General features: G+C 36.7%; 1 protein-coding gene across 3 annotated transcripts in view; it reads left to right on the forward strand.

Moving 5' to 3' along the window:
- Positions 1 to 10,648, forward strand: part of LOC106519429 (neprilysin) — a 34,177-nt gene that overhangs the window by 955 nt on the left and 22,574 nt on the right. Inside the window, exons 1-4 of one of the 3 annotated variants that reach the window (XM_014011115.1) lie at positions 2,372 to 2,441; positions 4,136 to 4,312; positions 7,034 to 7,069; positions 9,604 to 9,765. In XM_014011115.1, the coding sequence (XP_013866569.1) occupies positions 2,387 to 2,441; positions 4,136 to 4,312; positions 7,034 to 7,069; positions 9,604 to 9,765 (430 nt within the window). In that variant the 5' untranslated portion in view covers positions 2,372 to 2,386. Of the gene's footprint in view, positions 1 to 2,371; positions 2,442 to 4,135; positions 4,313 to 7,033; positions 7,070 to 9,351; positions 9,463 to 9,603; positions 9,766 to 10,648 lie in introns of those variants that run through there. The other 2 variants (XM_014011116.1, XM_014011117.1) reach the window with 2 other exon arrangements.

A 10,648-nucleotide genomic window follows, 5' to 3' on the forward strand; every position in this document is an offset into this window, starting at 1 on the left:
TGTGTGTGTGTGTGTGTGTGTGTGTGTGTGTGTGTGTGTGTGTGTGTGTGTGTGTGTGCGCGTGCTTTCGACTGTCTCTTTGAATGATGGGTTTAATTTTGAAGGAGGATCATTGTAGACAGATAGAAATATATAGAAAAAAAAGGGGGTTGACTTTTGTTCTTCTCCTTTCATAAACCACACCTTAAAGAGGCAGTTCAGGTTCTTTGAAGAGGGACTCTGTCAAAAGGTTATGAATGGTCAATATCTTACCTGTCACGGATAACCCTTTGAATGACCTTAGTTTGAAAGAACAAAGTTTAATTCTAAAATACTGACAAGCTAGCAGCTCGTTTAAATGTCAAGTCAAGGCTAGAGTAGAATGCAGTCTCAAATAGTTTGTAGCAGTTTCTGAAAATGCTATTTTATAAACCTTGATATTACTACAAATGTTATATTTCATAGTTATTCTAGCAGAAAAAGGAACCGCCACAGTGCCATTTGCATGACACAATTGAATCATCATGAAGATTGTTTTAAAGTGGTCCCCTTCAGTTGGGTCTGCAACCTTTACAATCAAAAGTGCCATTTCTGCTCACTAATAAAATATGTCTGCAAAAAATGCTACAATGGCGATTATCACCTGGTGGTCCCTGGGCCACTTTAAATTTGTTGAACGGGGGTGACATAAAATTAAGAGTTATTTTTTTTCATTTATTATTATTTTTATATTTCAGGACAAAAATCTTAAAAGTAACCTTTTCTGTTGAGTTAAAAAAATACAATCTCATATTAGCTTTGGTCTGAGCTGCTGCAGAGGGACAAGAGAGCCACACATGGCCCCAGAGCAGCAGGTAGCAGACTGCTGCTTTAAATTGAGGCTGTGCAAAAGGCCATCTTCAACAGGTAAGATATTCATGATTCATAACCTTTCCACAGCGTCTCACTTCACAAGCTACGCTGTAAAAAATGAAATGTTGGATTTACTTAACCATGTTATGTTACCTGGTTCCACTTAACTGAGWTGAGTAAATTCAAAGCAATAYACCAGTTTTTTAGCCAAAGAACACAAGTATGTTGTTTTGAATTTACTCAACTCAGTTACGTGGAACAAGGTAACATAACATGGTTAAGTAAATCCAACATTTCATTTTTAGAGTGTATGAGCTGTTGGTTGAACAATGCGGACCCAGTATTCAAATGTCCAAACGTTAACTGAATCCCCTTGCAAGAGCAGCGATATGTGCATATTAGGCACTTCTCCCTCTTATTTTAATCTTGTAAGCATCCTTAGGCATCATTGTTATGCACATTTATAATACTAAGAGGTCCCATTACCGAAGCAGAGCAGTGTTAATAAGAGAAAGGGGGTGACTTTGAACATGCAGTTTCTAATGCCCAAAACAAACACAGAAGTAAGCATTATGTACGAGTGATGGCATGTTACAGAGTAAGCTCTCCCTAAAACTTACAGCTAAATGTCTTGAGTGATGGTGACATGATTTAACACTCAGTCTTTGAAACTTTCATTTTACCCACTTCTACCCCCCGACACAATCYTTCAATTTGTTTTATTGTGCCTTTTCCATTTTAATAAATCCCTCAGACCTTCAATTACTTSGCATGCAAAGCACCAAGATTGGAGTGAAGGAGGATAATGTATAGCCTCTCCAGTGCTGACATGCACACATGGTTTTATTCGAGCTGTGGGACCGCTGCCACGATGATCTGTTTTCTCGCCAACAAAGTTTCTGCCCTTCTCCTGCGGTCCGAGAGGAGCTWGGCAGGACGTTTGGATTAATACGTCAACTTGTGTCATCCTACAGTCTCATTGGCTCTTTTTATGCATTGGATCTGCCGTTTTTCACTTGCCCATCTTGCGGATGTAGAACTGAATCTGTTACAGTAAATCTTGTGACCTGTATGGTGATCTCATGCACTTTAGTGCTGTTGTGGAGCATGGAGAACAGCCTGGGGGAGAGCAGTGTTTGCAGAGATGTGGTGTGATAATGACCATAATCAGGGAAGTTTACGTTAGTCTATTGTTTTGTCATGCTGAGGAGAGATGACACTCCCCAGCATGACAATTGGACACTGGGCAAGAACGTATTTATTTATTTTTTTGCGTGATGAATGTGCACGAGTGTGTGAGTGGTAAATGATGCGTCTGTTGCTTCAAAGAGAGCTGAAAGACGTTGGTCATGCAATGTTCTCATCTCAGTCTGCTCATGTAGCGACCCACCCATCTGCACAGACACCTCATGGCACTGGCTTGTTAAAAGTGTGTTGAGAGCACGGATCTGGGTGAGTGTTTGAGCGTATGAGCGTGTGTGTCTGTGTGGCACAGTTAACGGATTAAGGATTAATTGCCTTCAGACCTTCAGAGATAGACTGAACTGCTTGTTATATGAACTTTGTAAAGCTCTCTCCTGGTCCCCCTGAGAGGAAAACAACACTTGATGGTGAGGAGCAAAAAAACAAAACAAAACAAAAAAAAAAACGTCTTGTCTGTTCTGTTATTTTTTTTTTTTTTTGAACTGTATGTTTCTCAAGTTTTATTTAGTCTGGAGTGCAGAGCCGCAAGGGTAAGAACTTCACTTGTTCTCACCTTTTGCTCTGAAACTCATATTTTTTTTTCTCTTGTTTATTCTCTCAGTCTTGTCATTTGTCTTTTCTCTTTTCYACTTTTAGTGTTTTGATTTTAAACAGAGAAGAAAATACTATAATGGTAATCAAAACGTTTTATTAGAAAATCTTCAGAAAGGAGCAGGTTTATTCAGTGGTTAATAAATCTTCAGGCTTGGGTATTTGAATGGTGCTTTTGTATCAAAAATTGTTTGTTTTATGGCTATTAGTTAGAAACTTTAATTAGTATTTTCCCTAATTACTTTCATAATCACTTATTTAAGCATGAATTTTTCTCAGTTTTTACCTGATGAGTAATTAAAAAAGTTAGAAAATAATGTTGTGGTTCATGTTTTGTGTTGACTGGGAATATGAAACTAGTAACACATTCTGACTCCCACCTCGTCACACTTACTCAGAAGCCCCTGGGTGTCACATTTCATTACCCTGAGTAGCCTTTTAGCAGTTGGAGGAACACGTTTCAGGGTTTCTAGGAAGAAGACTGGAGTTGGAGTCTTACCGTGTTTTTAATGACATTTCCTCATGTAACTTTTTCTGACCTAGTGGATAATTTATATCTTCTGTTTCCACTGGCTTCTAACCACATTTGTGCAATAAATAAATACATTAATTAATCAATAAAAGTAATGGATTATTAAAATTCCATAAAAAACATTATTTTCCAAAACATTTTCAAAACACCATTTCTTCAATTGAAAAGACATTTTGAAAAAAAATATTAAAAAACTTTTTAAAGACTTTTTCTACATTTAGTCAATATTTTACAATCGTTTGCAGCTGAAGGAAATAAATTACCTGCCAAAGAAGAAATTTTCATTTATGTTACTAAAACCTGGTTGTCAAAGTAGGATCACTGAAGCATTTGCTGAAATTAGAAAACGTAAAATGACTTTACTGGCTTTAAAGAAGCTGTCTAAAATCACTTTTTTTTTTACAGCCATTATGTATACATTTCAGTTATAATGTTTTTAAAGCTTATTGTATGCATATAACCAATGTTTATTTTAAATTCACTTGAAAGATTTAATGTTTTAAGACCACACCTTGTCCATGCCTTCCTTGCCATATACTGTAGTACCGCCGTATTTAAAAAAGAGGTCAAGCCACATATCACCCACTTCTCTACTAGAAATCAACTTTGAACTCTTGGTTTGTCCCCTCAGAGTTGGACGCCGCACTTCATTGTTCAGCAAGCAGTTTCCCATCCATTTTTTGGGTTACCACAGCAATAGTGACATTGCCGTTTAGTTACGGTCTTGTGGTGTCTACTGCAGGCATTGAAGGACTTGTATTAAATTTCTGTTGAGATCTATAGCCTACACCCTATACCCCACATGTTGAAAGCTCGACTCCAAAATGACTTGACCAAATGCTCATTCGGGACACCCCGCAGTGAGAACAGGTGGAAGCTAAAGAAGAGAGGGTTACACAAAACACCTCAAGTGGGGCCAGTTTGACAGTTTGACATTTGGTTCTGAATGGGCTAATCTGTTTTTCTTGCTGCTTTTAGGTGAKTTGATACAGCTGGCAGGTGAAGGAGGAGACCCAAGAATGACAGAAACTAACACCCCCAAATCGGCAAAGAAGCCCCGCTGGACCTCCCTGGAGATCGGCCTCATTACTATTGTCTCTTTGCTCTTCATCGTCATTGTTGCCCTCATCATCCTCTTTGCCACTCAGAAAACTGGTGAGTGTTCTGAAGGGAGAAACTTTGATCATAACGGTGTCTAAAATCRTGAGAAGCTTTTCCTTCAACACAAGTGAGCCACATAGAACCAGAACATTTTAAGTGTTCATTTGATAATGAACACAATTTCAAGTGGGTTTTTCAGAACATATATAGCTCACCTTTAGCTTGTTTATTTCCACTGGCTATCAGTCCCAGTTTTCTTCATGATTAATGGGAAATACAAAAGAGCGTGCTGCAGAGCTGCACTTTGCTCAGGTGATACAAAACACTTGAGTTGCATGCTTTTAAACACCGAACACGGTGTCTAGATGTACAGAAAAAAAAAGCCTTTGTGCAAAGGATCATTTATTACTATTCACAGGTGTCAAAAACTCTTCAATATCTCACATTTCAGAATTTTGGGTCAGTTGTAAGTAATGGTGTAAAGCAGGTTGTGTGGTAAATTCAATTCACCCAGTGTTCTAGGAAATGGATTTTGCATAAACTCAAGTGTGAAAATGAACACAGTCCAGTTTATCTTTCTTCTTTTTGGGAAACCAGTCTAAACTGTTTTAGATTATTATCTTTTAACATGTATTTTGTTGTTTGGTTACTGATCAAATGATACTTAAATATCATTGCATGCCTAATGTTACATAATGTGTTTTTGGAGTTTTATCAAGAGGAGAGTTAATTAATTTTGACGTGTGGATCTGAGGTATGGCTGTTAACAATTAATGCTGTAGACAGCTCTTTGAACTGCTTCGGTTTGAAGAAACAGAGTTTAATTCCATTTGGATTCACAAACTAGCAGATAGTTCAAGCAGGACCAGAACCACATTGCTGCTGCTTTTAAYTAGATCCAATTTCAAATATTTCACAGCAGTTCCTACAAAACTCGGTTTCCAAACTTAATATTGTTGCCAGTTTTTCATTTTTTCCTGCAGAAATATCACAATATTCCTGCTTGAAGCATCATAGGTTGCACCAAAGTGCTATTGCTGACTTCTGCTGCCACTTTTTTGTGCTTACTGATAACTTGTAATTTCAYAAGACTCCTTATGTTATGGAAAAAGGACAGTTATGCAAAAAAATGTTTTCATGTAAACACTATGACATTTGTAGGATTAATGTTGTTTTAGGGTGACAGCTTTTCACTTTAGCTGGGTTTRCCTGTCACTAGGCCTTTCATGATTTAACCCTAACCACAAATTTTGCTGGACGATTAATTGTCTCAGAAATTATTGCGATAAATGATACCATTGTTTGGAGACCATTTTAAACTAATATAATGACTGAAAAATAATGATAAAAAAGTTTACAAAATTTCTATAAGTAACAAAAAGTTACAAACTGACGTGGACCGGAGATCAGGAAAATAGCTCACAACAGCTGCTGAAGCTGTCAAATTGTTTCCCACCTTCTCTATCCAGGCAAATTATTACACAAGCATCTTCTTCTGGCTTCATGAAATAACTGCGATCATCCTCACACCGCTTATGAAATTTATGGATTTGCAAAATTTASGTAAAGTTACGGATGGACCGGGAACAAATTTTGTAAAAACAACAACAGTTATTGAAGCTGTAAAATCACTGCGCACCTCTAACCAAGTCTGCACAGTTTATTCTTTTATGGGTCTTCCCATAAATAAAATAACTGCGGTCACTTGCACATCACTCAAAAAGTTTTTGAATGTTTTTGAAATGTACGTAATGTAAAAAAAAATCAAAACCAAAACAACTCTCGGCAAATCCAAAGTTTGATATGGTGCCCTGAGGGCGTCCTGAGGCATCACCAGCTGAAAGAAGACGCGGGAAAATTGAAGACTTATCCAGCTAAAAACCCGTTTATGGTGCTGTCATGCTGCAGAGTGGAAAAGAGGGAGACATGATGAAAATAAACTAGCAGGTGYTGAAATTTATCTACCTCATTTTAATTATCAACCTCATTTAAATTTTTTATGTGATGAACTGATTTATTGCTTATCGCAACAGACCTACCCACCACCTCTTTAATCCAGTCAGAATTAATCTCCATTTCTCCTAAATGTGTTTGTTCAAAGAGCTATTTACAACAAGTAGTGTAATAATTGTTCATAACCTTTGCTYGGACCCCATGGCTTTGAGGGTTCACTAATTACTAGACTATGGTGTGAGACATAAAGCAAGCAGTCAAGTAGTGTTTGAGGACCAATAACTAGAACCAGCAGATCCATAGATTAATTATTGACAAAGTTCAGCCAGTCATGATTRCAGAATCCTGACAGAAAAGGTCATCTAATTAAGTTTGATGAATCTGGTCTGGCTTTTGTGCACGTGTCTTTTGGGGTGTTAATATTTGCTTGGAGTCTTGTGTTTTTATGAATGTTTAAGCTGCTTCGTCAGGAAAATCAAAACCTCAATGACTTGTCCATGTCTGTAAGGATGTGTGCACCAGACCATGTTCACATTCTGCGCATTCACACAAAACCCATGAAACCTTGTCTTAAAGGTCAAACAGCAGTTTGCGGATGTGTCAGTGCTTCCCGGATTCACTTTGATTAGCACCTGACTGGCAGGGTTCACAAAGCAACAAATCTTAGTGGTTCCAGGTTATATCTGTGCAAAAACAGTGGCAAAGTGTTGACAAGAAGCAAAAAAGGTAAATTGGAACGAAAGGGAGGGAATGAGTTTAACGCAATGATTGATGAATGCCAAAAACCCACTGAGTGATGATTTGTTTTATGTTTTCCTGCAGATGAAATCTGCACCACAGCTGACTGCACGCAGTCAGGTAAGGAGTGTGTTGGTGTGTGTGTTTGTGCCTTTTCTTTATTGTGTCATTTTGAAGGCTTTGATTTTTTTCTCAGTATGGGAGGATTGARGCTGCTGCAGCAGAAATTTTGTCATGTTTGGTGAATACGACCACTTCAGACATGTTTCCTCTCATTTAAACTGTTCTGATCGGCACCTGAAAGGTTGTTGCACTCAGATCACTTMTGGAGAATTATACTGTACACATGTGTAGGTTTAGTGTGTCCAAAGCAGAGTTATTTTAACAAAACATTTTGTTGCTTAAAGCTGATTACATAACTGCACTAATGAGCACAGATATTTTGGTACAGAACAAAACACATTTTTAGATAAGTACTTTTTTATCTCTAATCCTAGTGGACATAAAACTGATTTAGATCAGTATCAGTATGTTTTTTATAATCTTGCATTAAAAAATATCCTACCACCTCCTTTAATATTAACATCATGATTTAATTTTCTTCCATCTGACACAAAGATTAACAGAAGTATGATTTATTTGTAGTAGAACAAACAGACAAAATAATAATAATAATGATAAAAATACTGTAAATGTATGCAGAAGATGAATAACCCTAATACTGGTTTATAGCAACAGATGACAATTTATTTCTGATACATTTTTCCAGTGCCGGTGTCCCAATTCAGTCAAACCTGACAGACAGCCTCGTCACAAGGGATCTCTGMGAAGCTGCCTGTGATTTAATTGCTGCTCAAAAAAGTTAACATATTWCCACTGCTGATGCTGAGCCCATTACAGATGTTACGTTGTTTGATCCTCGCATATTGTTTCAAATGTGGTGTTTCATTTTTTCTCCGAAAGGTGTCTTAATAACTGTAAAAAGCTTTTTTGAAAACAACAAATTTGATCTTTTTTCTCCTGTTGAGCAGTGTCATTCTGTGCTACTAGCATCGTGACATAATTTGAAATGTTTTCAAAGCTTTCCCACAAGTGGTACATGATCTCAAATGCACTTTTTATTTTTTTATTTTTTTATTTTTTTTGCAGAAGGTCTTTTTATGTGTCTCCTCCAATTACTTTGTTTTCAAATATTCTGAAAATGTTAACATTTTAAAATATTTAGTTTGTCTTACAGAGAAAGATCAGTGGTCACGTCTGTGTTTTTATTTCAAGACCACAGACAGAGACAACACAATATGATAGGATATGAAAAATAAAAATAGGCTGTATTTTTATATATTACAATATGATATAGTATGTCACAATACAATACATTACAGCTCAGTACAGCATAATATGATATATCAGGGGAGGGCAATCCTTGTCCTCAAGGACAGATTCAGTGATTAAATTACCTCGTCAAGTTCTGCAAAAGCCTGTTAATTACCCATTCATTCAAATCAGGTGTGTTGGAGCAGAAAAACAAGGAAAACATGCCGAATAACAGCCCTCAAAAACCATTCCCCACCCCGATATACATAAATACTCCATGGAGAAATTTGATTTGGACTAAGTGATGCCCTAATAATAATAATAATAATAATAATAATAATAATAATAATAATAATAATAATAATAATAATAATGAATATATAAATCACAAAGAACAAGTCTCTGAAGAAAGACAAGAAACAAATAAAACAGGTAGCTTCAATCTGAGCAAATATGAGCACCTCTAATAATCAAAAAGTCCATTTTTATCTAAAAGGAATTAATATTTCTATTCAAATTTAATGCATCAAAGTCCATGTCATTAAAACAAAAAAAAGATTTAATACATTAGATCTAATGCTAGTGACATATAAAATGAGCTTTGAGGCGCCACAGATGTGTAGGAGGATTAATTACCATTATAAAGAGCTTGTCCGCTGCTTTTCTGTCTCCACTGTTCTGCTAATCAGCTGCTGCTATCAGCCTTCAACCGTTCAAACCCCATCCTCTCTCTAACGCTTATTTTTGGGTGAGGTGATTAAGTCAATTTCCCCAAATGTCATATTAGTAATTGGTCACATGGTAGGAATTTGTAATCTCCGGGCTTTGTATTTCCTGAAAGACCTGATTAAAAGTTAAGCTTGTCATGGCCTGTAATGTTTGGCTCATTTCTTCTGCCAGACTTTCATTTTTGGGTCAGTTTTATTTTTTTGATGGTCCACATCCACTTGGTGAATCACTTCCTGTTTTATTTTGAAAATGGTTTTGCTATTGCACCTTTAGGAGCTTTACACCCGTGGTTTAAACCTGTTGAGCAGCCTGGAGGTCCCACACCTGTGTTTGATCTGCTGATTAGTTCATTATACAGCCTTCCTTTGCACCTTTTCCTCGGCTCTCTTTTGTCATGTCCCTCCATCTCGTTCTGTTAATGCTCTCTAGTTTTGTTTGCTGGGTTTCCTGTCACCCAGTGCCATCAGTTTGTAAGTTTAATCGAAAATTATTATATATTGTTAATATCCTGTAATTTGCATTGGTAGATTCCACGTGATTATGCTTGTATACCTTCTTCAGATTGGTATTTTTCCTGGTTCTAAGAGCTTCTTTCTTTCCTCCCTGTGCAGCGTCTCGTCTCATCGAGAACATGGATTTATCAGTGGATCCTTGTGAAAACTTCTACCAGTACGCCTGTGGAGGATGGCTCAAAAAGAACATCATCCCAGAGACCAGCTCGAGATACAGCACATTTGACATCTTACGAGATGAACTGGAGGTCATCTTAAAAGGTCTGAAACATTTTATATATCCACACAAAGAAAAAAAAAACAATACAGATAAGACCTTCAGGATGTTTCACTTCTATAATGATACTTCTGTAAGTGCTTTTTTATTCTTGACTCTCTTTCTTTGCAAAAGTGACAAAGAGYAGTTTGTATTGGTTGTTTGAGAGTTTGATGTAAAGAGGACTGTCCTTCAGAGAACCCAGCAGGAGTTTACCTTCAAGTAAGCTCTGGGTTTGTGAGCAGAGTATTATCTCTCTCTGTGTATGTGTTAACATGCATTTCAGGCAATTTTTTTATTTTATTTTATTCTATTATTTATTTTTTTTGCTTTTAAAGATAGCATATGCTGGGAAGAAATGCTTATTAGTAATTTTTTTCTGAAGTGCTTGTTCCTGTAGATTAGCAGGAAACGGAAGCTTGTTGGTCATTTGTTTGTTGTAATTGATACAGAGGATTATGTTTCACTGGGTGTTTTTGTATGCTAGTCAGTTACAAGTGTGTGCATAAGTGTGACGTCCATATTTTATCTGAAATTTTGTAAGGATGACACCATCAGCTGCATGGAAATGGGCACTTTATTGAAGACAATGTATTCATGAGGAAAATTTATTTTTAAATATACTATAAATATACAAATCAAAGCCTTTTTTAAGGTATAGTGTAGTCAGCACTTCCTTCACAGGCATCCTATATTGGATAAGTATTTTTTTATTGTGGCACAAATATTGCTAGGTCTGTTTCTTTTGCCTGTAAAAAATATTTTTCTCAGCAGGAGATTCTTAAAGTGCTGCCTATGCTTTTGTGTGTGTGTGTGTGTGTGTGTGTGTGTGTGTGTATGTTTTCTCCCCTAAAGTGTTTCAACAGTTTTGTTTCTCCTGTATGGGGC

The sequence above is a fragment of the Austrofundulus limnaeus genome, unplaced genomic scaffold (assembly GCF_001266775.1).
Source record: "Austrofundulus limnaeus strain Quisiro unplaced genomic scaffold, Austrofundulus_limnaeus-1.0 Scaffold76, whole genome shotgun sequence".
Lineage (NCBI taxonomy): Eukaryota > Metazoa > Chordata > Actinopteri > Cyprinodontiformes > Rivulidae > Austrofundulus > Austrofundulus limnaeus.